Raw genomic sequence first — 27,687 nt, 5'->3', positions numbered from 1 at the left:
GAACCGACCAGAGGGGAGGCGACCTGAACGCTGTCGCACAGGACCTAGTACGAGATGTGAATGTTGTAGAGCCATTTGGAAGCAGTGACCACAGTACTAACAGTCGTAACATGTATTTAAGTGGGAAATTGCAAAGGAAGTCCAACACAGTCACTTCGAAAGAGGAAACCACTCTAAAATGAGGGAACTGGTGAAAAGGAAGTTGAAAGGAGGAGTCGAGAGGATTTAATCCCTTCAAAACACTTGGAGGTTCCTCAAAAACAGCAATAACAGAAGCTCAGCTCGAATGTATCCCACAGGTTAGGAGAGGCTGCAAGTAAGTCAACGAGGTCACCGGCATATTAAGGAAGCCGTTAAAGAAAGCTTCCCTCAGAGAATGGAAGTTTTGCCCAACTGAGGAAAACAAGGGGCATCAGATTGCACAAAGGAGATGCAAGCCGACAATAAGAGGTGCAAAATAACAACAACAACAACATCATCAAGGCCAATAATAAAGAAGCCTTTAAAAATATCAGAAGCAGAAAACCAGCTAGAGAGGCTGGCTGGGACCATTCTGGGCTCCACAATTCAAGAAGGAATTTCTCGATCCTCCCAGAGTGCAGGACACAGAATAATGGGCTGAAGTTACAGGAAGCCAGATTCCGGCTGGACATCAGGAAAAACTTCCTGTTAGAGCAGTACGACAATGGAATCAACCCCCTGCCAATGCAGGAATCCACCCTAAAGCATCCCTGACAGATGGTTGTCCAGCTGCCTCTTGAAGGCCTCTAGTGTGGGAGAGCCCACCACCTCCCTAGGTCACTGGTTCCATTGTCATACTGCTCTAACAGTCAGGAAGTTTTTTCTGATGTCCAGCCGGAATCTGGCTTCCTGTCACTTGAGCCCGTTATTCCGTGTCCTGCACTCTGGGAGGATCGAGAAGAGATCCTGGCCCTCCTCTGTGTGACAACCTTTCAAGTATTTGAAGAGTGCTCTTATGTCTCCCCTCAATCTCGTCTTCTCCAGGCTAAACAGGCCCAGTTCTTTCAGTCTCTCTTCATAGGGCTTTGTTTCCAGACCCCTTCTATGCCTCTTTGTAGACTCTTTTTTCCTAAGCTAAACAATCCCAGACATTGTGATCTTTCCTCATAGGGGAGTTGTTCCTGCCACTTCATCATTGTAGTTGCCCTTTTTTGCACTTTTCCCCACTCTCCAACATCCTTTATTTTTTAGGTGTGGTGACCTGAACTATACACAATATTCCAAGTGAAGCCACATGATATAGAATCATAGAATAGCAGAGTTGGAAGGGGCCTACAAGGCCATCGAGTCCAACCCCCTGCTCAAGGCAGGAATCCACCCTAAAGCATCCCTGGCAGATGATATGAACACCCAGCAGGGTAACAAGCTGGAGAGAAATCCTATCATTCCATCAACCTTCTTTTTCTTTAAAAAAAAAAAAAAAGAATTCCCATTGCCGGTGGCAGTTTTAAAACCTTTATTTGTCTTCATTTGGCTTTTGCTTCGGTTTGGAGGCCCCGTCCCCCCAAATCTGACACTGCCCCGTCGGACGAAAGAGGCGAAGGTGCCACTTTGCAGACGAGAAAAATCAAACCCATGCTCCCTTCCTGGCAATTCCCCCTCTTCAGAATAAAAATGGGACAGAGAAGCACCTTTGAAAATGAGGAGGCAGTCGTCAAGACACACAGACACACACCCGTGAAACAAACCCCTTAGAAATGAAGGCGGGCAGGGTGGGAATCCCCTATTAGAAAGCAGAGACCTGTTATAAAGAGGAGGGGACGGAAGCGGACGGAAGGAAGGAGAGGGGGCTGGACTATGACCCTACACGTGCCCATCAGCTTTTAGCTACAAGTGATGGGCAGATCCTAGGATGTAGAAGGTGGGAAGAGAGCCGTCCTCTCTCCTCCTTCCTCTTACAGACAAAAAGTGATTGGACATTTGGAGCTGGGATGGGAAAAGAGGGGGTGACCCATTGCCTTGCAGCTGCCCTGTTGGAAGTGGCTGGTGGTGGTTCAAAGGGGAGACGGTCACGAGGAGAGGCTGGGGGCTCATTCCCGAGGCTCGTCAGGGGCGGGGATCTTTTGGCGCGTGGGCTCGACGCCCCAGATTTCACGGGCGTACTGGGCGATGGTGCGGTCGCTGGAGAACTTCCCGGAAGTGGCGATGTTCCTGATGACCGTCTTTGTCCACTCCTTGGTGTTCTGGGTGGGGGGACGGAAAGGAAAGCGGAGGGCCGTGAGAGGGAAGGAAGGAAAGGATGGAGCCATCGCTGCCACCTCCTTATCCCCACCCCGCCATTTCATGCTTTGAGGACCCCGGGGACGACCCAAGACCTTTTGCTGCCTGAAGCGAAGGGCAAAATGGCGCCCCCTCCTGTTCCAGGTGCAAAAGCCAACTGAACTGGCTGATGGATCTGTCTTCCGCCTTGATAATGGGACAATATCCTGCCCCTAAAGGCTACAGGTTAACTTAGGGGATGAGGAGCAGGCCACATGGCCTACAGTTGTCTCCTCTTAACACCTTGCCGCCGCCTCCCAGTATTTGCTGCCTGAGGCAACTGCTTTACTGTGGCGAATGGTAGGGCCGGCACCGAGTTCCCTAAGTCAACAGGGATGGCCCCAGAAATGTTGCTATCTGAGCAGAAAAGAAGCACAACTAGGCTGGTAGCAGGATCTTCCTTCAATACTGTCTACATATGGCTCGGGTCCAGGTTATTTCAAAGACCCAATTCTCCCTTCTGAGCCTGTCCGTGCTTTGAGATCTTCTGGGGAAGCCCTTCTTTCAGTCCCACCATCTTCACAGGCGCGCTTGGTGGGAACATGGGACAGGGCCTTCTTGGTGGCTGCTCCGGTGCTCTGGAACTCTCTTCCCGGGGAAGCTAGACTGGCTCCCTCCTTGATGGGCTTTCGGAAGCAGGCTAAAACTTTTTTGTTCCAGCAGGCCTTTGGAGAATAATCTGGCCCTCCATCTATGTGAAGGACTTATAATTCTGCCGTGTATTTTAAACGTTTATGTTTTATATTGGTGTTTCGGAGGGGTTTTTTTTGTACATTTCTTTTCCTAGGTTTTACAATGTATGTTTTAAACTTTGTAAGACCGCCTTGAGGCCCAGTATTGGGCAAAAGGCGGGATACAAATAATAATAATAATAATAATAATAATAATAATAATAATAATAATAATAATAATACATGAGAAAGCTCCACCACTTCTCCTCAGGGTCACAAGCCCTTTAGAGGATCAGGACGGGCTGCACGCAAACAATTCTTTCCTCCAACAGAGAATTACAGCTGGGTGAGGTTCAAGCAGGACAGCCGAGGACCCACTTCTGCCACCACCCAACATTTGCTGCCTGAGGCACTTGCTTCACTTTGCCTCATGGCAGGGCCGGTCCTTTTTGGCAGCCAGCTACAAGCTGCTCATCTTGTGCCTCATTCCTGTTTACGTTCGCAATCACTACTCGCTCCGTGCAAACAGGAAACTTGTGCAAATCAAGCCACGATCAAACTGGAGATTTACGCAAATTCCCCCCTGTTTGCACAAGTGTCCTAATTCGTGCAAATTTCTTCCACAGCCTAAACCAAAACCGATTCGGTCCATGGAGGAAATTTGCAGAAATTATGAAATTCGCGCAATGCAAATTGGCAACCGGGAACAAGGTGAACGTAAGCGTGCGTTTGACAATTTGCGAATACTTTCAGCGGACGAAGTTTCGCACTCAGAGCTTCGAACAGGGCACATTCGCATCTTTTGAGAGCAAAACCTAAATTCGGATACATCCCTCTCTGTAAAAAAGCCAGGTTGGGGAAGACTTGAGTAGTAGCCCTATCGTCACAGGGCCAATCCACCCTCACCTTCGGGCACGCTGGGTCCGACTCACCTTGTAAAGCGCGTTGACCTTGTCTTGACATTTCATGTAGGCGTCGTAATCGGCAAAGACTTTGAACCTACGGAGAGGGAAGGAACGGAAAGGCAAGAGGCCGTTTTATCCCTGAAAAGGGGCAGCTGCCTTGAGCAGGGGGTTGGACTTGATGGCCTTATAGGCCCCTTCCAACTCTACTATTCTATGATTCTATTCCATTTGCGGGGTGATTTATTTATTTATTTATTTATTTATTACATTTTTATACCGCCCAATAGCCGAAGCTCTCTGGGTCCCTTCAGACAAGCAACCCCAACTTAAGACTGCCACCTGCTGGTCACAGCGGCATAACCAAAGACCCAGAAGCGGCAGGTGAGTTGCCAAATTGCAAACCTGCCTCCACCGCCTTTATCGCCCCCCTCCTGGAATCCTCCCTCTTGCTGCCTGCCTCTCCTTCCTTGAACCCTCAAAAGCAGGACAGTGGTGGTGGGATTTCAACCCCTCGGAGCCCCCTGGAAACGGCACCTCTGTCGCTGTCCCCGGAATCTGGCAGCAAAGCACTCAGCGGTTCGCGAACCGCAATGTCGTCCTAAACAGGCCAAATTCAGACTTACAACAGGGCACGGACCTCGTTTGAAAGCTAAATTTGGCCTGCTCAGGCCGCCGTCGTGGTTTGCCGATCCTTTGGCTGCTGCGGCCTCCTCCGCAAGAGAGCCAGGGCGTTCCAGGAGTCCTTTGGAGAGATTCACTGCTGTTCCCCTTCTGAACAACGCCGTTCTCACCTGTCGTGGTACATCAGCATGTTCACGATGTCCTTAAAGAGATCCGGCTGCTTGGGGGAGAAGAAGCCACTGCTGAGCTGGTCGATGGCTTGCTTCAGCTCAGGCATGTGGTCGTAATAATCCTTGGCGCAGTAGCTGTGGGGAGAGAGGAGAGTCAGGGAGTCACGGGGCACGTGGCAGCCACGGCCTTCTGCTCTCCTCACGGTTCCATCCCGCCCCACCCCGGCTGCAAATCGCCTTCCCTTTGGTTCCATTCAACAGCTAGTGCTGCAAAGGGCGCTGGTTTTAATTCGGCTTCTTAAATGGTTCGGACTGAAACCCGGAGCGGATTCGTTGCCCCCCTGACATCAGAGCCAGCAGTGGGTTAAAAAATAGGGCAGAACAGCTGCAGGAAGTTGAAAGGAAACGGGGAGGAAGTCTTTGCAGCTGAGCCCACGGAGGGGGGACCTCAGCCCCGTCCGGTGCGTACCCCTTCCGGTCCAGCTCCTCCACGTCCTCCACCTGCATGCCGAAAATGAACAAATTGTTCTGGCCAGCCTCCTCGGCCATCTCCACGTTGGCTCCATCCATGGTGCCAATGGTGAGCGCCCCGTTCAGCATAAACTTCATGTTCCCAGTGCCCGAGGCCTCCGTGCCGGCCGTGGAGATTTGCTCGGAGAGGTCAGACGCGGGGATCACTGCGGGAAACAGCGGAAAAGGTGAAAGCCTTCGGGCCAGCATGAAGCCCAAAGTGGCAAAAAACGTAGAACTGGTGCCTGCATTGTGCTTATTTTTCTCCTCCTCCCTCCCAATCCATTTGCCTTTTGTGTTGTGTCCTTTAGATTATTAAGCCTCAAGGGCAGGGACGGTCACATGACGAATGAGCGTCCTTTTGGGGTCTGTAAGTAAACCAATACATGAGGGACCAACCTACCTTTCTCGGCCAGTGAGACGCGATAATTCTCCAAGAAGATCATTTTCAGCCGGTCGCCGATGACGGGGTCATGATTGACTATGTCTCCGATGGACGTGATGAGCTTGATGATCATCTTGGCCATGTGGTAGCCAGGGGCAGCCTAGCAGGAGGGATTGAAGATGTGGAGAGGGAAATCTAAGCATCCTATTTGGCAGGGAAACACCAGGTCTTCCCTTCAGTGGAAGACTCATAGCTCAGCAGAAGAACACACGGTTGACATCATGGGTGCAGAATCTCGGGATCCGAAGGCCCAAATACAGCTCTCTCAGCTTTCCCCAAGGGAAATGCCACCTTTCCTGGCTCCATCCTCTTTCCCCTAACCTACTATCAGCTTCAGCTGATACAGCAGCAGCGCCCCTTCCTAAAGTCAGAAGACCTAAAGACGGTCGTGCACGCACTGGTAACTTCGAGGCTCCACTTCTGCAATGCGCTCTACATAGGGCTGCCTTCGTGCCTAGTTGAGAAACTTCAACTAATGCAAAATATGGCAGCCAGTTTGATCACTGGAACACCTAGGGGTGACCACATCACACCAGTCTTAAAATCTCTTCACTGGCTGCCAATTAGTTTCCGGGCGAAGTGTAAAGTGTTGGTGATCACCTTTAAAGCTCTACATGGTTTGGGTCCAGGCTACCTGTGGGATCACCTTCTCCTATACAATCCACCCCACACGCTCAGGTCCTCTGGGAAGAATCTACCCCAGCCAACGAAAACAAGGCTGACAGGTATTACCCAGAGGACCTTTTCTTCTGCCGCTCCCAGACTGTGGAACAGCCTGCCGGGAGAGATTCATCAACTTAACAGTCTTCCAGAATTTAAGAAAGCCATAAAGACTGATCTCTTCCGGCAGGCCTACCCAGTTGAATTTTAAGATGCCTTTTTTTAATGGTGTGTTGCTTTTAATGATGCACTGGTTTTAAAAGTTTGAATTAGTTTTATGTATTTTATAGTGTTTTTATTTGTGTTGTACCCTGCGTCGGTCCAGAGGGAGAGGCGGGTAACAAATAAATAAATATATTATTATTATTATTATTATTATTATTATTATTATTGACCATTTCATGTTTGCCTGGATTTCATGCAGTTTTTCCACATCCTCAAATCATAGAATCATAGAATAGTAGAGTTGGAAGGGGCCCATAAGGCCATTGAGTCCAACCCCCTGCTCAATGCAGGAATCCACTCTAAAGCATCCCTGACAGGTGGTTGTCCAGCTGCCTCTTGAAGGCCTCCAGTGTGGGAGAGCCCACCACCTCCCTAGGTCACTGGTTCCATTGTCATACTGCTCTAACAGTCAGGACGTTTTTCCTGATGTCCAGCCGGAATCTGGCTTCCTGTAACTTGAGCCCGTTATTCAGCGTCCTGCACTCTGGGATGAGTGACATTTCAAAGATTGAAATGTCTCTCATAAGGCTTAATCCCTGGCAATGAGACCTCCAAGTTAAAAGCAGCTGGGTTTTTTTTTGCTCTGCCCATTTTGCATTTGGCCACGCCCCAAGAGATTCTTCAACATGGAATTCTGCCCTCGTGCCTGTAAGGTATTCTGCAGGGAGACCGTGGAGCAGTCTTTCCCAAAAATGATGCCATCCAGATGTTTCGGAATATCATCACGCCTTGCCATTTATGAATTGTTTTACTTGCTTACTGTACTGTCAAACCGCTCAATAACTGATGTACAAATGCAGATCTGCACCAATGCGAATTTGCGCAAATTCGCAGAACATTTTTTCCAAAACTTCAATTCCGTCAATGAGCAGGAAATGGAACAAAAGGCACCTGACCCTCCATGAAACACAGATGTGACTCCCCACCTGCCTAGGCTGATGCCAAGGGGGCAGGCCCCAAAGCAAGAAAGCATGGGGTCAAAAATCCCCAAAAATGTCAACATGTTATAGCTTCGACTGTCTCCCTGTTATTAACAAAGGCTTAAGAGAGGCATTTCCACCTTTTAGAACAGGGAGAAAACTGCACAAAAGCTGAGAAAAGGCCAAAGGATTGATGGGCCGGAAAACAGGGGTGGAGCCTGAGGAAGGGGGCGGGGCCTTCTAGCGAAATCCTGGAGAACCAGATTCGGGCCCCAGGAGGGCCGGAGATCCACCACCCCTGCGCTCACTGGACCAGTGGTTTGGCCTGGAATGTTAGCTTCCTCTGTTTCCAGTTTCCTGCCTCTTTCTCCCACGTGCCCCCTGCTTCTAATAACAAAGCCCCAGCGTCCCCATCGCTTCCGGTTCTCACTTTGCCTCCGATCATGACCGTCCGCGGCACAAAATGCTTGTTTGGTTCTCTCTTGATCCCTGTAAACCGGGGTGGGGGGAGGATAAAACCACAACACACACGTACGAGAGAGAGAGAAAGAGAAAAAAGAGAAAGAGAAAGACCAGCTGGAATGGCGCACCTCTAGGACCTCACAGAAAATCGGGATGAATGCACTCCCGACATGAACGCTGGAGGTCATGGGTGAGCAGCGACTTTGAGGTGGGGAGCAGGGAGCAGGTCAAACCCCCCCCCCACCGCCCCGTGACCTTCTTGCCTGTCCAACCCCTTCCTCCAAAGGCAGGCAGAAGGAAAAGGAGGGGAAAGGCCCGAGGGAAAGTTGGGTCGGCGTCAAGGGTAGGCAACGAAAGGTTGGATAGAAATGCAACAAATAAATACATTTCAAGAGGTCATACAGGGAGAGAAGAGGACCAAAAAGCTTCTAGGGGCTGAATCCAACCTGAGGGGCGCCAGATGCCAACCCTAAACTCAACCAGTCACATCAGGGGTGGGGGGCACCCAGGACTGTGAGGATGCTTCCCCACATCAGGCAGGGGAGTGGGGCACCAGCGGAGGCTGGGGGCTCCGATATCGGTGGGACCGTGAACCCAGGTTTCATCTGGAACCAGTCAGAACTCTAAAGGAATGACCCACCCAAGGCGCTGAACACTCACGGTTGTAGAGCGTGATGACGTGGAGGCAGTTGAGCAGCTGCCGCTTGTACTCGTGGATCCGCTTCACCTGGACGTCAAAGAGCGAGTTGGGGTTGATCTTCACTTTGTACTCCTTCTCCAGGTAGGCGGCGAACTTCAGCTTGTTCTCCTGACGAGCACAAGACAGCAAGAGCAGATGAAGGCAGGGGACACATTTGGCCTCTCCCCGAAACACAAAGGGGAATGCTGATGAAATTCCATAGCCGATGGTGAAGCCAAGGCAGGGCTCATGACACATTTTATTAGCAGGGTCTCTGACATCATCTCCCACCACCCCGTAGACTTCGCTGTTCCCTCTGGGCTTAGCTGCAATCCTCACCATAGCTGGGAGGGCATGAATTTTCCCAGCAACCATATATATTGCTCCCTGTTGTCATATGAAGTATTTTGGGGGCCCTTGGTTTTGAACGGGCAATTCAGGCCTGTGCGCTTTGCCAAAGACTTGCTTCCGGAGGAGATGAAAGAGAGAGGGAAGGTGACTAGTCTAGGGTCACCCAGAGAGTTTCATGGATCGCTGAGGAGAGACATGATAGCACTCTTCAAGTCCTTCAAAGATTGTTTCACAGAGGAAGGCCAGGTCTCTTCTCAATCCTCCCAGAGGGCAGGACACGGAATAAGGGGCTCAAGTTACAGGAAGCCAAATTCCGCCTGGACAACAGGAAAAACTTCCTGACGGTTAGAGCAGTATGACAATGAAACCAATTGCCTAGGGAGGCCGTGGGCCGTCCCACACTGGAGGCCTTCCAGAGGCAGCTGGACCGCCATCTGTCAGGTGCACTTTAAGGTGGATTCCTGCACTGAGCAGGGGTTGGACTCGATGGGCTTATAGGCCCCTTCCAACTCTACTATTCTATGCTCAAATGGGTGGGTTGGTATGGCTCAATCTGAAATATTGGCCTCTCCTCGGGGGCGTGGCTAAGGGGAGTGTCACGAAGAGCGACTGCACTTCAAAACGGACCACCACACCGCTGAGAAACCGTAGGTAAGATCACCTGTGCAAGCACGCTCGCCAGGTCACCCCCTTCCTTCTCACCTGCTTGATTTTTGCCACATCCCGGATGAAGCCTTCATCTTCCACGAAGTTCAGGAGCTTCTTCAGTTGATCCAAGTCAGAGATGTAGTCCTCACCGATGCGCTAAAAAAGGTGGAAAGGGGAACGTCACAACAACAGCCGAGTTGCCGGCTGCAGCCTCTCTTTCACTTTCTTAAAAACTGTTCTTAGTAGAGGGGCGTGTCATGATGGTGCTGTGATTTGTGGCTCGAGGGTCCCGTTCTCCTCGCCCTGCTCAGCCTCACCTCAGCGATGACCTCAGCCAGCCCCGGGTTGCACAAAACAAGCCACCGGCGAGGGGTGATCCCGTTGGTTTTGTTCTGGAATTTGTGGGGCTCGAACTCGTAGAAGTCTTTAAACCTGGAGGAGGAGGAGAAGAAGAAGAAGAAATTAGAAGGACGATTTTTAAGAAGGAGGACTATCATGGCTAACCCTACCACCCCTGTTTTGGGAGAAGATGTTTCAGGTAATCAACCAGAAACAGATTCAGAACTAGAAGACGCAGCGCCGGACACCAGTGTGGGAGGAAGCTCTCACGGGCAATGCCCCACCTGGGAGTCAGCCCTCTCCAGAGCTTATCTCCTCAAGGCCAAATTCTACACACTCAGCGGGAAGTGAGCCTTCTTCCGGAGGTGAGCGTCCCAACAAGCTAGCTGATGCTAGGCTCCGCCGGAAGCTCAAACGCACAGTGTAGAAGGAAGGTGTGAGAAAGTCAGTTCGTTTACGCCAGAACCTGCCTCCGCACCAGGCTCTCGGCGTTTGAGAAGTGGCTTCCTATTCTTCTTGAACGGCCATTGTCTTGCTTACTTTGCACACTCACACTCTTCCCTTTCTCCCCGTCCTTCTGCATTGCCACAAGTTGACTGGAAATGGAAGATACAGCTTCCAGTTAACTGCAGTTCAGTGTGACATGCAAGCGCTAAACTGCGGTTTACCTTAACTATGGTTTGTTGAAACAAGCCAGCTTTGTAAACTATGGCTTGAAGTTGGCTTGTTTCAGATTAGCCATAGTTAAGATTAATTGCAGTGATGCAGCTAGGACATTTTAGACCCTCTTCTTAATAGTCTTGGGGGGCAGCTTTATGGGGGACCATCAACATCTGGTGGACCACTGTGTGAACAGAGTGCTGGACTAGACGGACCCTTGGTCTGGTCCAGCAAGGCTCTTCTGATGTTCTTAAATAGCCTGTGCATCACTTCAGTCGTGAAGCACACGACTCACATTTCTCACCCCGCTTCTATTTGCCATGCCAGGCGTTATAACTGCTTCTACACTGCCGATACCTGAGAACAGCCACAACACAACGGTTCGCCAACCCCGATTCAACAACAACGGAGCATGCTTAGGCTGGCATTGGAAACCCACTTAAATCATAGCACTATCACGACCACGGGAATAAAACGGAGTTTCCTTCTGCTTCCCTGATCACCCGCCGATCTCTGGGTGGTCATTTGTGGGGGCTGCCTGAGCTGCAGGAGCCCAGAACACAGCCCCAAAGTACCGGACCAGCTGCACCGCCAACCACAATTTGACCCGTTCAGACGAAACGACCAGCTGCATCAAAAAGAAAAGCAGGCGGTTCCAAACGCAGCAGCGCCCGCGGAGAAGGGATGGGGCAGCACACAACCCTGGGTTCACACCACCTAAGCCTCGTTCCCATCACAATCAATCGCGGATTATCGGGACGTCCGAACGCAGCCATTGAGCGGAGAGGTGACCTCTCTCCCTAAATGTGTTTTGGAGACGGAGGGCACAGCTCGAGTGCCGTGGGACTGAGTACCTACACAGTGGCCTTCAGGATTTCAGAGTGGATGCGGGCCACTCCGTTGACGGCGTGGGAGCCCACGATGCAGAGGTGAGCCATGTTGATCCGCTTCACGCTGCCTTCCTCCACCATGGACATACGACGCAGCCGGTCAAGGTCTCCGGGGAACTTGGCATAGACTCTCTGTGGGGACAGAGAGAGGCCTCAACACCCATCCCCAGTCTTTCAGCAAACCCCCCCCACCTGCCCCATCCTTGCTTTAAGCACAAAAACTGAACCAAAGAAACAGAAAGAGTGCTTGAATTACAAGAAGGAGCCCTGGTCCCATTCCCTTTTGTGGGTCTATATTTGGGGCAAATGGGGGGGTGACCCCTACCTGTCCCCTGCCCACTTGCAGCAGGGAATCCCCCCCCCAACATTTGCTCCACTGCTTCCCAGTGCCAGGCACGGTCTTCTCCTCCAGCCATCTCAGCCCCATGCCATGTCTAACCCTACTGCCCCTGTTTCGGGAGAAGGGGTTTAAAGTAATCAATCAGAATCAGAACTAGAAGACGCAATGCGAGACACCAGCCAGCCCGTAGCAGTGGGGGAGGAAGCTCTCACGGGAGATTCCTCAGCTGAGAATCAGCCCACTCCAGAGCTTATCTCCTCAAGGCCAAATCCTACACACTCAGAGGGAAACGAGGGAGGTTTCGGATGTGTGTGTGTGAGAGCATTCTGAAACACTAACTGATGCTAGGATCTGCCGGAAGCTCAAACGCACAGCGCATAAAGAAGCCGGGAGAAAGTCGGAGAGATGGCACCAGAAACTACCACTGCAACAGGTGCCTTGAAGTTACAGGCATTTGAGAAGTAACTCCTCTCTCTCTCTCTCTTCTTGAAAGGACAATTGTTTTGCTTAGTTTGCATAATAATTGCTTAGGGCAAAGATTTCAACCCCCAGCACTCCTGACCTTTGGCCTTGCTGGAAGGGGCTTCTGGGAGTTGAAGTCCAAAGCATCCGGAGATCAATACCTTCTGCTCGCCCCTGTCCTGGTAGACTGTGAGAGTCCCAGGGAGGCCTCCGCTGCGTCATCTCCCCCTCCCCTCCCTCCCAGATTTTGCGCTCACATCAAGGAAGCGCTGGTTGATTTCGTAGATGATTTCCAGGTGACGCGGCAGGAGGGTCTCTAAGAGGTGGGTGGGCCAACGCTCCAGAGCTTCTGGCAGGACGGTGTGATTGGTGTAGGCGCAAGTCCTCACTGTGACATCCCAAGCCTAAAACACAAGGAACATAGGAAGCATCCTTAATTCCAAAATGGTCACCCTTTTCTTGCACAGACTGGCAGCAGCGGCTCTCCAGGGTTTCAGATGAAGGGTTTTCCCCAGTCCTACCTAGCGATACCTGGAATCGAACCAGGGACCTTTTGCACACAAAACAGGTTCTGCCACTGAGCTATAGAGCTTTTCTCAATGGGGCTGTTTAGGCTGCTGTTTTCACTTTCTACGTGGATTGTTTTCCTTTCCTGCCTTCCTGTACTTTCAGCGACATAACCTCTAGGTGGTGCTGTGGTACAGCGGAGTAACACAATTACACTCAAGGGGATGAGCGCTTGGTTTCGCTTTCCCCCAAAAGCCTGGATTTTCCCCACTCCAACCTTCACACACACACACACACACACGCAAAATTGAATCTGTCTAAACATGCATAGGACTGCACCCTTCATTATTTCCCCCCTCTTCCCTCCCCATTCCTCTTTCCTTGTGTGTCGTGTCTTTTTAGGTTGTAAGCCTGCAGACAGGGACCTTCCCATTGTACCAATTATACTAAGGAGGCTTTTGTGGCTGAGAAGCAAGTTAAAAATACTCTCAATAAATACAGGCAACATGATTTTCCTGCAAGCTGCGGTGGGTTTCGCTGTTGCTCCCGTTTCTTTGAATTAATGGCATCTTATTACTGCGCCTTTATTGTGCATTCCCTTTTCTAATTCACGTCAGGGGTCCTTGCCATCAAGGTCAGAAGGCGGGGTGGAAATGTGTGACTGGAAGGTGCAAAGACGCAAACTTCCAGGCAGGCTGTGTATGACCAACACCCATTTTATTTTATTTTAAATGACGCATAGCCTCACCTTGTCCCATTCAAGTTTCTCAATATCCACCAAGACTCTCATGAGTTCCGGGATGGCAAGTGAAGGGTGGGTGTCGTTGAGCTGAATAGCAACCTGGAAGAGACAGTAAATATAGAAAGGGAAGGTTGGAGGTATAACACCAAGATTGTGCAGCTGCTGGCATTTCCCCGCCCCCCTTTCAAGCCGCCACTAAACCAGCCATTTTTCCATTGAGGAAACTGAGGCAGCGAGTGTGTCCTAGGGTGCACATAAATCCACAGCATGATCAGTTTTGACATTTTGAGGGTCTCCAAAACATAGAATCATAGAATAGCAGAGTTGGAAGGGGCCTATAAGGCCATCGAGTCCAACCCCCTGCTCAATGCAGGAATCCACCCTAAAGCATCCCTGACAGAGGGTTGTCCAGCTGCCTCTTGAAGGCCTCTAGTGTGGGAGAGCCCACCACCTCCCTAGGTCACTTGGTTACATTGTCGTACTGCTCTAACAGTCAGGAAGTTTTTCCTGATGTCCAGCCGGAATCTGGCTTCCTTTAACTTGAGCCCGTTATTCCGTGTCCTGCACTCTGGGAGGATCAAGAAGAGATTCTGGCCCTCCTCTGTGTGACAACCTTTTAAGTATTTGAAGAGTGCTCTCATGTCTCCCTTCAATCTCCTCTTCTCCAGGCTAAACATGCCCAGTTCTTTCAGTCTCTCTTCATAGGGCTTTGTTTCCAGACCCCTGATCATCCAATATGATCGGTGCATATTGTATCCAAAATATGAGTCCTTAATGAAGCCTGTTCTGGAGTGGACTTTGCCTACAGAACCTTACAGAATTGGACCAAGCCAGCCTGATTCTGCTTGAGTTTCGTACTTTGTCCAAGGCGGACTTTGTTCAAACCTAAAACAACCTAGAGAAACCTCTCACTTTGAGACCCACAAAGCTAAAACTCTGCCACACCCACCACGCAGAAGTCGCCTGTGGGAACGTGGATTATCACATCTGCGGCTTCAGTTTCTCTGCGCGTGCACGCACAAAGAGACATGCAGACGGCATCACCCATACCTTGTCCGGGAAGGCGTCAAAAGAGGTGCGGACGGGATCGCGGCTGCCAAACTTGGAGGATTTGAAGCGTCGGATGATGTCCTGAAGCGTGGCGGCCACCACGAAGTATTCCTGCTTGAGACGGAGCTCCTTGCCTTCAAAGAACTGCAGAAAGAGGGAGAATCGGGGAGCCAAAATGACCCACAGTGCAGCAACAGGTCGGGTAGACCTTCTTGGATGTTCCTTGCGCCCCACACCTCATGGAGCTGGGGGGTGCGGGGGTACTCAAAACGACGCGGGAGGGGACCTACGTTATCATTGGGATACAGCACGCGAGAAATGTTCTCCGCTAGGTTTCTGTCCAACACCGCCTGGATGTAGCCGCCGACGTTAACTGGGAGAGAGGAAAACAGAAAGCAAGAGAAAGCAAGTGATCAACACAATTAATTTAATGTGTTGATCCCTGTCCATCCCTGACATATGGACAACCACCTCTCAGGGATGCTTTAGGGTGGATTCCTCAGGGATGCTTTAGGGTGGATAACTTGAGCCCGTTATTCCGTGTCCTGCACTCTGGGAGGATCGAGAAGAGATCCTGGCCCTCCTCTGTGTCACAACCTTTTAAGTATTTGAAGAGTGCTCTCATGTCTCCCCTCAATCTTCTCTTCTCCAGGCTAAACATGCCCAGTTCTTTCAGTCTCTCTTCATAGGGCTTTGTCTCCAGACCCCTGATCATCCTGGTTGCCCTCCTCTGAACACGCTCCAGCTCGTCTGCGTCCTTCTTGAATTGTGGAGCCCAGAACTGGACGCAATACTCTAGATGAGGCCTAACCAGGGCCGAAGAGAGAGGAACCAGGACCTCACGTGATTTGGAAGCTATACTTCTATTAATGCAGCCCAAAATAGCATTTGCCTTTCTTGCAGCCATATCGCACTGTTGGCTCATATTCCGCTTGCGATCTACAACAATTCCAAGCTCCTTCTCGTTTGTAGTATTGCTGAGCTAAGTATCCCCCATCTTGTAACTGTACATTTGGTTACAAGATGGGTGATATCTTGTAGATGGGGGATATCTTGTAGATGGGGGATATCTCCACAATTCAAATAGGAACACTGGAAGTGGTCCTATATTGAAAAAGGGCGTCTAAATCCACCTAGCTCAATACCGTAAACACGGATTGGCAACAGTTAACTCGCCAGGGTTTCAGGAAGAATTCTTTCCTAGCACTACCAGGAGATGATGGGAACTGGGACCTCAGCTGCTCCACCACTGAACTATGGCCCTTTTCTGAGAGAGGTACAACCTCTGACATTTCTCCACCTTTGTGCACCTATAAATGCCCCTGAGTAATTGCCGGCAGTCCTCTCCTGTCTAAGACAAAGGTGGGCAGAAAGCACAACTCCAGCTGCTTTGGACTTCAGTTCCCAGCATTCCTGACTATTGGCCATGCTGGCAGGGGCTTCTGGGTGCTGCCGTCTAAAACATCTGGAACTCTAACATCTGCCCACCCCTGGTTTAAGTTGAGGAAGTAAGGCTTCTTCTAGGACCCGAGGTGTCACTGAAACCAGGCTGGGGCAGCAAACTAATCTCAGAAGAAGACCACCTTAACACCCCTGTACCTTCCCAGTTCAAGCTCCTCCACCTTAGTCCTTGTGCAATGACATCGGCTATACAAGACTTGCCCCGATCCACCTCTACTCAGCGGAAAGGGAGTTCGGGTCACTTACAGTCCTTGAGGTTGAACTCGTTCGGAGCCCGGGCAGACCACAGCCGCATGGTGTTCACGGTGTTGTTGCGGTAGCCAGGAATGGGGGTGTCATAGGGCAGGGCAAGGACCACCTGCAAGGCAAAGAGATTGGGGCATTCAGGGCCGAGGCCTCCTGCAGCGCCTGCCCTGCTCAACGCGACCGACGTTCAAAGCAAACGTGCGCGTTCTGCTAAGGAGCGTGACACGGGTGAGATTCCCCTGCATTTAACAAGAAGGACCAGGAAGGAGCCACCATAAATGACCACACTGGGCTTCTCTCCCTTGCCAAATCGTCTCTCTCTAGACTGTGCTGGACTCCTTTCCTTCCCTGCTCCCTCCACCCCGTTCCTACACTTTCCACCTCCTTTCGCACACGCTCCCTGCCTCTTTCTATTGGTTCATCGCTTTAAAGTGATCACTGCTGTTTTATATTGCCCCCGTTCAGAAGACACCTCAAACCAGTGGCTCTCAATTAGCTAAGTACTGCGATCCCCTTGTTTTTCAAATGCCAAGCCGTGGACTCCCTACTTTTGAAAATTTTGTTATCTCTACGGTAGGTACCTGTGCGAAGCAATTTTTTGGAGAAAATAAGGGGTAGCCCCTCATAAGCAAAGAATTTTAGGTATACTAAAAAACATTTGTGATATTTGTGATACTACCAGGCAAAAATGACAATGATTTAGTAAGGGATATAAAGACGAATTTAATTTTACTAATGTCTAGTTTACAATGGAACAAATTATGACATATCTAATGGCTGCTAAACCTAAATGTGATGAGAGAAATCATGCCCCTTTTTGTCCCAAACAATCCCTTCCACATCCGGTTCAATATTTCCTACTTTTAATCTCAAATCTGGATCAACATTGAGTGTATTTTCTTTTATTGAAATGCGGACCTTGCAGAGCTAATATGTGAATGGTGCCACGAACCCCCTGGATGGGTTACGTGGACTCCCTGGGGTCCACGGACCCCCAATTGGGAACCACTGCCTTAAACCATGGCTTTAACCATGGTGGTTAAGCCAGAAAGCCAGGTCGTGTTCAGAAGACACCTTAAACCACAGCTTTAACCATGATTAATAAAGCAAAAAGCCTTATTCACCATGGTTAAAGCCATGGTTTAAGGTGTCTTCTGAACCCGGCCTGGCTTTCTGGCTTAAAGCCATGGTTTAAGGTGTCTTCTGAGGCCCCTTTCATTGTTAGCTGCTTTGGAGCCTCTTTTAGAGTTGAAGAGCAGGGTTGAAATCCCCGCAAAGGAGTAAGATCATCTTCAAGGTTCCAGTCCTCATTATTCAAGAGCTTCACCCCACCAACCCCTCGGACTGCATGAAACTCCCTTCTTTCTGCCTCTCCTGCCTCTTCCTGCTGGTTCATTGCTTTAATTGGATCGTAGCTGTTTTAAATAGTTAGGTCCTTTTCATCGTTAGATGTTTCGGAAGCTCTTTTACAGTTGAAGAGTGGGGCGGAAATTTCTGCAAATAAATAGGTTCCCTTTCAAGTCTGTAGTCCTCATTACTAAAGATCTGCAACGCTCCACCCATGACTGAAACTCAATCTTTATCTTCACCAGCATAATTCTTTGCTCTGCAAAAGCTTCCCTGTCATGCTTCCTCCATTATACCACTTCATTGGGTCTGACGCATCTCTAGTTCTCTCTCTTTCACACACCCAAGTTCCTGTTTCTTCGGTAAAGGGTTCGAAACAGTGCATTCAAGCCGAAATGGAAGCCTTCCAGGGCAAGGAGGCACTGCTTTCACTTCCATGCCTTTTGTCTGGTGTTCAGAGCAACTACTGCCAAGGAAATATTAATAGGGCCTTGATTCTGCACTCTGAGAAAGCACAGAGACTCAGAAGCATCTGCATGGCCCCCGGTTCGAATGCCACCTCGCATTTTTCAGGGCCTTACATGCCCTGCTTTTGTCCACACGAGGGAGCCCATGCTGACTTTTGAGAGTCACACCAAACAGGTCCACAACTTTGCTTAGGGACAGCCTGTATTTGAAAGATTCACAGCACACAGCAAATAAACGTGTGTGTGTGTGTGTGTGTGTGTGTGTGTCAGTGTGTTAGAATGGGGAAACCTGGGTTCCTTCCCCACTTGATCATGAAGCTCACTGGGTGACTTTGGGCCACTCATTGGCGCACAGCCTAACCAACCCCACAGGGTTGTTGTGCGGATAAAATGGAGGATTTTAAAACCAGGATGATCAGGGGTCTGGAAACAAATCCCTATGAGGAGAGACTGAAGGAACTGGGCCTGTTTAGCCTGGAGAAGAGAAGATGGAGGGGAGACATGAGAGCACTCTTCAAATACGTGAAAGGTTGTCACACAGAGGAGGGCCAGGATCTCTTCTCGATCCTCCCAGAGTGCGGGACATGGAATAACGGGATGAAGTGACAGGAAGCCAGATTCCGGCTGGACATCAGGAAAACCTTCCTGACTGTTAGAGTAGTGTGACAGTGGAACCAGTTACCTAGGGAGGTGGTGGCCCCTCCCACATTAGAGGCCTTCAAGAGGCAGCTGGACAACCGTCTGTCAGGGATGCTTTAGGGTGGAGTCCTGCATTGAGCAGAGGGTTGGACTTGATGGCCTTTAAGGCCCCTTCCAACTCTACTATTCTATGATTCTACGATCTGGAGTAGTAGCCATTGATAGTCTTCTCCTCCGTGCATTTATCCACCCCCTTTTTAAACCCATCCAGATTGGCGGCCATCATTATGTCCTGCAGTACTGAATCCCATAGTTTAACTATGCGCTGTGTGAAGAAGTTTTCCTTTGGTCTGTCCTGAATCTCCCACAGATCATTTTCATGGGGTGATCCTGTTGGGTTCTAGAATTAAAAGAGAGGGAGCACTGCAGCGTTGGACTGGAACTCAGGAGACCTGGGTTCTAATTTCCACTCAACTATGAAGATCACTACATGATTTTAGGCCAAGCACTGCCTCTCTGCCTAACCTCTACCTCACAGAGTTGTGAGGATAAAATGCAGAGGATAAAGACCATGTGTGCCACTTTGGGTTCCTTGCAAAAATGGGAGGAGGGGGGTGAGCTATCCATGGTGCTGAGCCCTATCCCCTAATGAGGCCAGCACCTTAGATAGCTCATTTAGACTTTGGCTGGATGAATCATAGAATCATAGAATAGTAGAGTTGGAAGGGGCCTATAAGGCCATTGAGTCCAACCCCCTGCTCAATGCAGGAATCCACCCTAAAGCATCCCTGACAGACGGTTGTCCAGCTGCCTCTTGAAGGCCTCTAGTGTGGGAGAGCCCACAACCTCCCTAGGTAACTGGTTCCATTGTCGTACTGCTCTAACAGGAAGTTTTTCCTGACGTCCAGCTGGAATCTGGCTTCCTTTAACTTGAGCCCGTTATTCCGTGTCCTGCACTCTGGGAGGATCGAGAAGAAATCCTGGCCCTCCTCTCTGTGACAACCTTTCAAGTATTTGAAGGGTGCTCTCATGTCTCCCCTCAATCTTCTCTTCTCCAGGCTAAACAGGCCCAGTTCTTTCAGTCTCTCTTCGTAGGGCTTTGTTTCCAGACCCCTGATCATCCTGGTTGCCCTCCTCTGAACACGCTCCGGCTTGTCTGCGTCCTTCTTGAATTGTGGAGCCCAGAACTGGACGCAATACTCTAGATGAGGCCTAACCAGGGCCGAATAGAGAGGATCCAGCACCTCCCGCGATTTGGAAGCTATACTTCTATTAATGCAGCCCAAAATAGCATTTGCCTTTCTTGCAGCCTTATCGCACTGTGGGCTCCTATTCAGCTTGCGATCTACAACAATTCCAATCTCCTTCTTGTTTTTAGTTTTGTTGAGCCAAGATGTAACTAAAATCCAGAATGGAATCTCTGCCCCACTGAAATCATAGTCACCAGCCTTCTCTGCACAGGGCTGGTGTGAGGATAAAATGGAGGAAGAGGAGAAGGTTCCTTATGTACGCTGCCTCGGGATCCTTGCAAGACGAGGAGGGAGACAAAACGTAACAAATACGCACATAAATCAACCCAGCCAGGGCTCTTGTTTACCTGTGTGTCGACCCATTTCACCCCATCCGGGCCGTGCTGCACGTGTCCATAGAAATGCACGGGGATCATGTACTCGGGGCGCGCCTTCTCCCAGGGGTTGCCGTAACGCAGCCAGTCGTCCGCCTCCTCCAGCTGCCAGCCTCCGCAAATCTTCTGGTTGAAGATGCCAAACTCGTAGCGAATGCCGTAGCCGTAGGCTGCCAGGCCCAGGGTGGCCATGGAGTCCAGGAAGCAAGCTGGGGGGCACCCGTGGGGGGGAGGCAGAAATAAGGAGAAGGCAGTCAGCCAAAAGAGGCCAGAGCAAAGCCATGGGCTGATGTTGGACTCTGGGCTTCAGCAATGCAGGCAGAACCGTCACCTTTATCAAATAGTCTGCACTGGCTTCTGGAAACTATCTAACAGGGACTGGTCAGCGAAGCCACATCATGCCAGTCCTTTTACAACTTCATTGGCTGCCAGTCCAGGTCCAGGCCTGATTCAAAGTGCTGGTATTGACATTCAAAGCCCTAAACGGTTTGGGGCCAGGTTATTTGAAGGAACGCCTCCTCCCGTATGTGCCTGCCCGGACCTTAAGATCATCTACAGGGGTCCTTCTCCATGAGCCCCTGCCAGAGGAAGTGAGGCTGGTGACTAGGAGCAGGGCCTTCTCTGCTGTGGCACCCCGATTGTGGAACGAGCTCCCCAGAGAGGTCCGCCTGGCACCTACACTGTACTCTTTCCATCACCATCTGAAGACCTTTATATTTTCTCAGTATTTTAACACCTAATTTAACTTAAATTTAAACCTTGTTTTAATTCCTTATTTTAACCTATATCGATTTTTGCTGTGTGGTTTTATCCTGGTTGTGCTTTTTATATTGTATTTTGTAATTGTGTTTTTAGATAGTTGGTTGTTTTTATGCTCTTTGTGGTTTTAATTTTTTGTGAACCGCCCAGAGAGCTTCGGCTAATGAGCGGTATAAAAATGCAATAAATAAATAAATACATATTATTACTTTATTTATGTATTTATTTAATACATTTCTACGCCACCCAATAGCCCAAGCGCTCCAAGAGGCTCCCGAAAATTAAAACCACAAGTACAGCATCAAACAGTACGAGATATCAAAGCTTAAAACTGCAACATAAAAGTAGAACCAGAATCAAGCCCGGCAGCAACGCAGAGATTTTAAAGCAGAGATTTAAAACAGCGGAACTAAAAGATCCGGACGTTAAAATACGCATTTAACAGGTGACCCTGGTACTGATCTTCTAGTATGAGGGAAGTCAAATTTCCACATAGGCCAAGAACACTTTTCCTCTAGACCAGCCTTCCTCAACCTGGGGCGCTCCAGATGTGTTGGACTGCATCTCACAGAATGCCTGGCTGGGGCATTCTGGGAGTTGTAGTCCAACACATCTGGAGCGCCCCAGGTTGAGGAAGGCTGCTCTAGATCCATTGCTTGCTAGATGAGGCCTTAAATTCAAGCGGTCAGTAATGACTGATGGTTCTCTATAAACATCCATTGACAGTTGTACACAGGGCAGAGTAAAGCACGTCCTTAGGCGGCAGATGTATGGGAGGCGGCAGCCACAACGCCCTGGCTGTTCACATGAACCTGTCAGGACTCTAAAGGGGACAAAGAGCTCCTTTAACATTCTGACCTGGATCCACCACCCAACTGACATCGGTGCCATCAGCTTCCACTGGGCTTCCCACGTCCAAAGGATGTGCTATGCATCTTCCGTTTGATGCTCACCTGCCAAGCGCCCAAGTCCTCCGTTGCCCAAACCGGCATCTTCCTCAATCTCCTGCAACTCCTCCATATCCAGGCCTAGCTATTGGACCAAAGGAGAGTAAAAAAAGAGAGATGGGGGGAGTCGCCACCACCAATAATCACCACTAGCCCCCTCCTAAGACTACTAGTTAATTAGTTTTAGACTCCAGACTGAATGGACTAAAGCGTGGTGCTCTTTAAATTAGGGGGTCTTCAGCCCTTTTTTTTCAGCTCATAGGCACACTGGGAATTTTGAGAGGGTGTGTCGTGGGCACTGACACAAAATGGCCGCTGTGCCACCATGCCCATTCACAAGATTGCTGTCATGGGAGATGGACCTTCTCTTTCTTTGACAGCCAGCTCCTCACCCCAATCTCGGACAACTAGGGACGCCCGTGTTTTGAAAATCCGGCCCTTTGGAGACCCAACGGCTCCCCGCCGTGCGCCCGGCTCAGCTTGCATTCACGAACTGAGCCACTGGCTTTCCCCAAAATCCAGGAACTTGTTTTCTTTGTTTTTTACTTGTAAAGAGGAAGTTGTGCAAATTCTGGCTGAAATTTGCATAATTTGCACAAGTGACAGCCGCAATGCATGCAAATTAAGCAAATTACCGGGGGAGGGGGGGGATGGAAAATCTGGGAATGATTCACCTCACGGGGAAACGAGCCAGAGTCCGAGTGCGGGGAGCTGATGACACCCCTATTCCCAGCACACAGAATGAGAATGAGGGGGGGGACGACTAGATCCAGACAGAAAGGGAAGAGAAGAGCAGGAAACAAGAAAAACATTTCCTCTCTTAGCTACAGGAACTTTTCCAGACCTGAGATCACTCCCCTGCTGTGTTTGGGGGCCTAGCTGCTCTTCCTCTGAGTGGGGGTGCCTAAACCTCTGCCCCCAAATCGTAGCCTGAACTTTCACAACTTTCCACTCCCAATCATCGCCCTCCCCACCCCCCAAAAAAAAGCCCCCCCCCCCAACCCGCTGGCAGGTCTGCAAAACCTGGTAAGTCGCTTCATCACAGGCATTCTGCAGAGCCAAGTTGACCATGGTGTTCTGTAAAGTTCGGCCCATGTAGAACTCCAAGGACAGGTAATAAATACGCTGAGAGAGAGAGAAAGAGAGAGAGAGAAGGGGTGAGTTTGGAGATGTCCAAAACCTGAAGGGAGGGTGGGGGGGGTTTCCCCCCACCGCAGGTAGACTGGTGATTTTGTGGGATGTTCTTGGAAGGACAGGTAAGCTGTAATCTCAAAGATCAGACCAAATAGGTTTTGGATCCTTCGGTTGTTTTTGACAACTTATAAGAGGACTCCCCAACTTGACGTTCTTCCCAGACGTGTTGGGCTATAATTTATCAAGGGTGCAATCCGATGAATGTTTAGACAGGAAAAAAGTCCCGCAGCTCCCAGAATTCCCCAGCCAACTGTGCTAGCTGGGGAGCGCTGGGAGCTGTGGGAATTTTTTGTTTGTCTAAACGTGCATCGGATTGCACCCTGAGATGTCTACAAATCTCCATCCCACCAACTCTGCTAAAAGACCACTTTGTGGTTTTCCGCCCTCTTCCCTCCTCATCCCGTTTTCCTTGTGTGTCGTGCCATTTTTTTTAGACTGTAAGCCTCCTCAGGCAGGGACCATCTTGTTTCATAGATCAATTGTGAACCCCTATACCACCCTGTCTCCCTGACAAAAAAGAAAGACCCTAGGGAGGTGGTGGGCTCTCCCACACTAGAGGCCTTCAAGAGGCAGCTGGACAACATCCGTCAGGGATGCTTTGGGGTGGATTCCTGCATTGAGCAGGGGGTTGGACTCGATGGCCTTGTGGGCCCCTTCCAACTCTGCTATTCTATGATTCTATGAAAGCAACATTACTCTGTGTCTTTGCAAGAGTGCCTTTTCCACCAATTCTAACTGGTGGAACCCTCTGTATTGGATCAAGCCTTGGCATTTCCTACTAAATGAGGGGCTCTGCTCATGTTCAGAGGCACTCCTTTTATTATTAACAATCTTCTAAATATTGCAGGGCATTGCAAACAGATCCTTGGAGTGGCTACCAGCAGACAACTAAGCCCCTTGCAGAGGCGGTCTCACTGACAAAGGGCAGGAATCGGGGAGAGAAAAGACATTTTCTGTAGCATACTGATCCTGCAGCCCGGTGCATGCTTCCCCAGAAACAGAGAGCGCGGCTCAAAGTCTGACCTTTCAGAGGCCAGTGAAGCTAGCTCATCCCATGTTGGGTGTGCAGTTGCCTCCTGTATCTGGTATCTCATCCCCGGAGCCCTGGTGCTGCTGACACAGGCCTATTCCTAAATTAAATGGCAAAAGTTCACAGCAAATGTCAGGCCGGGCTAAATTTAAAGAGAAAGGGAGCCCAGCTCTGCTGCTGCTGCTGCAACTACCACCTCGCCTGCCGTAGTTAATCCTGCAGCCAGGCAGAGAGATAAGGCAATTCTTGGTAGACTTGCACCTTAGGCTTCTTCAAGTCTTAAAGGAGGGGTGCAAAACCTCTTTTAGAACAAGAACCAAATCTTTGGGGAGGGGGCGTGCTCCAGTGGTGGGTGGAGCTAAAGGCAAAAGGGGGGAGGAGCCAAATCTCCAAAAATATTATCGGTTAAGGATGCATCTTTAGACAAAAAAAGGGTCCTACAATTCTCACCCTGTTGTAGCTTTGGAATGCACGTTGAGTGAGAGAGAAAAGTCCTACAATTCTCAGCATTCTCCCCGCTGAACCTGGGCCCCTGTTCAACCTGAAACACAGGGGTTTTTCTCTCCCCCCACCTCCTGTTAACAGCCCCCATCCCAAGGAGGACAGACCGCCCAGAGAGCTTCGGATATGGGGCGGTATATAAATGCAACAAATGCAACAAATAAATGCAATAAATAAATAAATATTCTTCTTCTGCACCCCTCTATTGCCCCCAAATCCCCCTCCTTCACCCCCTCCAAAATACAGGTGGGGGCTGGAAGGATTCCTCGGCCCTGGGTGGCACTTTTGCGGCTTCTCCTTCGCCCTGATATGCGGCTTGGAACACATCCCGGCGTGCCGTGTCACATCTCAAGTAGCTATTAATATCCTGCCATGGTAGTTCAGATCTCTGCCACCCGCCCCTTCCTGCAAGGGATGAGGGTGAGCACCCTGGAGTCCCGACTCCTGCTCCTCCTCTTTCCCCAAACCAAGCCGCTAGTCCTCAAGAGGGAGTGGAGGGGGCAGAGGGAGGGAGCTTTGGAAGTGCAGCTGCAATGCGGGGAGAGACCCATTGAACTCGACGGGGTTTTCTTCTGAGCAGCCATGCAAAGGGTCAGCAGGAGCCAGCAAGAAGACCAGGGCCTTGAGTGTGGAAAGGTCTTTGGCCTGAAGAAAAGGAGAAGTCGGAGAGGACAGCGGTGAAGTGTGAAGGCCGGCTGGACGTGCCGCAAGGAGGGCTTTCACCACACGGCTTGCCCTTTCCGACAACATACTCTCGGTCACAGCATTGTTGCTTACAGTACCAGCTCCAGGTTTTGGGGGGCCATTGGGCAAGGCACCCTCAACGGGGGGGCCCTCCCTCAATGAGTCCACCTTCGCTCCACCATTGCCCCCCTTCCTCTTTCTAATCATGGCTCCCACTTGCTTGATGGGCAGAGAGCCAGGGAGCAAAGAGGCCACAACGTCTGCTGCTCCTCCTCCTTCTCACCAGCCCCCTTGTCAGGGCCAGAGCGAGAGGCAGGGGGCAGGGAGGCTGCAATGGGGAAGAGGAGGAAGAGGAACTCCAGGCCGCTGTTGTCCGTTGGGCCCCTGCTGGGGTGTGGGCCCTCGGTAGCTGCCCACTGTGCCTACCGGCCCTGTTTGTAAATTTCAGGTGTAGAGGAAACTCTTTGCTCCAATAATAACTATCATCTTCGTTTGTTTCTTCCATCAGCTGGAAGAAAGGAGGGATGCAACCTGAGCGCACCCCACCCCCACCCCTGAGAAAACCAAGAGGGCTGCCCCCATTGCAGCGGGGAGGGGGGGACGGGGACTGACAACTCCTCCCCTTCAGACCCCGCCCCCAGACTTTGCTCTCCAGCCTCAACACACACACACACACATCCCAGGTCTCCTGACACCCAACCAGAAGGAGGGGGGGCAATCCTGGGTCTACTTCTCCACTCCAGACCCGGGAAAGCCAGCCTGCCCCATCCCAACGACCAAGCGAGCCAGAGTCAATGGGTTCAATCCAACAGAAGGTCTACTTGGAGTAGACCCACTGAAACGAAGGGGACTTAAGTTAGTCCAGACTAACTGAAGCCCCACTCATATCAATGGGACTACTCTACGGAGGCCCACAGGCTTTTACCCAAGGATTCTGACAGCTGGTTGGAGAAGGAGAAAAGGAAGCCACGCTGGGGGGGGCGGAGGGGAGCCCTCACCGTGGCCTTGGGGCGGCCGAGGCTCGCCTGCCTTGCGCCCCGCAGGAACGACGGGGAGGCTGGGTCTCCCCCCAGTCCACCCCCTCCTCCAGTGGAGGCTGGTGGCTCCTCTTTCAATGGGTCTCCGCCAGAGCTCTAAAGCGCGGGACCCTCTGGCCAAAACCACTCCAGCACCTTGGAGAGCTCCTTCAGGGTTCTGGATTCCCGGCCCCACCGAAAGAGGCGCCCCCCCTCCCCAGCCCCCCAGGGCTCTCTCTCTCTCACCTTGGGGTCCTTCTCGTAGTAGTGCTGCTGCGTGCGGATCCAGCGGCCCACCAGGTGGTCGCGCACGGTGTGCGCCAGGGCGAAGTAGTAGTCGCGCGTGGTGGCCACGTTGCGGTCCTTGACCAGCGTGAAGTGCAGGTGCCGGTTGAAGTTCTTCTTGAGGTCGGTGACATTCTCCACGCCGGCCAAGCCGCGCACGCTGATCTGCTTCCGCTTGTCGTGGTCCGAGAGCGGCCGGGACATGTTGGCTGATGGGCGAGGAGGACGGAGAGACGGGGCGAGGAGGCTGGCTGGCTGGCGGTGCACCGGGAGGGAGCGGCGATCTACACTCGGCACGCCAGCAAATGCGCCCCAGGCCCCTCCCCTCATGCATTATTAAACCCCCCGGCCCTGTGCATTATTCAGGAGGGGGAGGGGTCCTGGCCCTGGCCCCGCCCCCGCCCCGCTTCAGCCCCGCCCCCTGGCCCAAAGAACGCCGCTCCTCGCTTGGAGGGAATCCAGTCGCGCGCAGAGACCCTACTTCAGTTGGGCGTCGTGTAAACACACAAGACCAGCCCTGCTGGATCGGATCAAGGGCCCACTTGGTCCAGGCTTCTGTTCACACGCTAAAGGCCCACAGGAATCCCACAAGTAGGACATGAGAGGAACAGCACCCTCCCGACCATGTTCCCCAGCAACTGGTGCACATAAGCCATCAGGGCTACTAGCCACTTGTCCCAGGCACTACTGTGGTCAGCTAGGATGGTGCAGGAGCTAGAATGCAGGGCTCTGACTGTGAAAAGGCCAGTGGTAGAGCCCATGTGTTGCATCCAGATGGTTGTGGGTTCGATCCCTGGCATTTCCAAGTAGGGCTGGAAAAATCCATAGAATGGTAGAGTTGGAAGGGGCCTTTAAGGCCATCAAGTCCAACCCCCTGCTCAATGCAGGGATCCACCTCAAAGCATCCATCAGATGGCTATCCAGCTACCTCTGGAAGACCTCCTGCCTGA

The 27,687-nt window shown here is 51.0% G+C and overlaps 1 protein-coding gene across 1 annotated transcript; it reads right to left on the bottom strand.

The window, feature by feature from the left end:
* Positions 1-1,968: 1,968 nt before the first annotated feature.
* On the bottom strand, positions 1,969-27,009 carry PYGM (glycogen phosphorylase, muscle associated). The gene is made up of 19 exons (XM_063146183.1): positions 26,699-27,009; positions 23,051-23,152; positions 22,034-22,112; positions 20,295-20,530; positions 16,245-16,356; positions 14,828-14,910; positions 14,538-14,681; positions 13,494-13,586; positions 12,496-12,642; positions 11,405-11,568; positions 9,865-9,979; positions 9,602-9,703; positions 8,530-8,677; positions 7,838-7,896; positions 5,561-5,702; positions 5,117-5,324; positions 4,648-4,782; positions 3,884-3,950; positions 1,969-2,204 (listed from the first exon to the last, which is right to left on the bottom strand). The coding sequence occupies exons 1-19, from the start codon at positions 26,939-26,941 to the stop codon at positions 2,052-2,054; spliced, it is 2,532 nt and encodes an 843-aa protein (XP_063002253.1). The 5' UTR covers positions 26,942-27,009; the 3' UTR covers positions 1,969-2,051.
* Between the last annotated feature and the right edge of the window lie 678 nt (positions 27,010-27,687).

Source organism: Elgaria multicarinata, chromosome 21 (assembly GCF_023053635.1).
Source record: "Elgaria multicarinata webbii isolate HBS135686 ecotype San Diego chromosome 21, rElgMul1.1.pri, whole genome shotgun sequence".
In the NCBI taxonomy this organism is placed as follows: domain Eukaryota; kingdom Metazoa; phylum Chordata; class Lepidosauria; order Squamata; family Anguidae; genus Elgaria; species Elgaria multicarinata.
The sequence above is the reverse complement of the archived record's forward strand: the minus strand, read 5'-3'. Positions and strand labels throughout refer to the sequence as shown.

Coding starts and splice junctions, on each gene's coding strand:
- PYGM (XM_063146183.1), bottom strand. CDS start 26,941: ATGTCCCGGCCGCTCTCGGACCACGACAAGCGGAAGCAGATCAGCGTG. Junction 12,643..13,493: donor AGAAACTTGAATGGGACAAG/GTGAGGCTATGC, acceptor CTTGTGTTTTAG/GCTTGGGATGTCACAGTGAG. Junction 4,783..5,116: donor GAGGAGCTGGACCGGAAGGG/GTACGCACCGGA, acceptor CTCTCCCCACAG/CTACTGCGCCAAGGATTATT.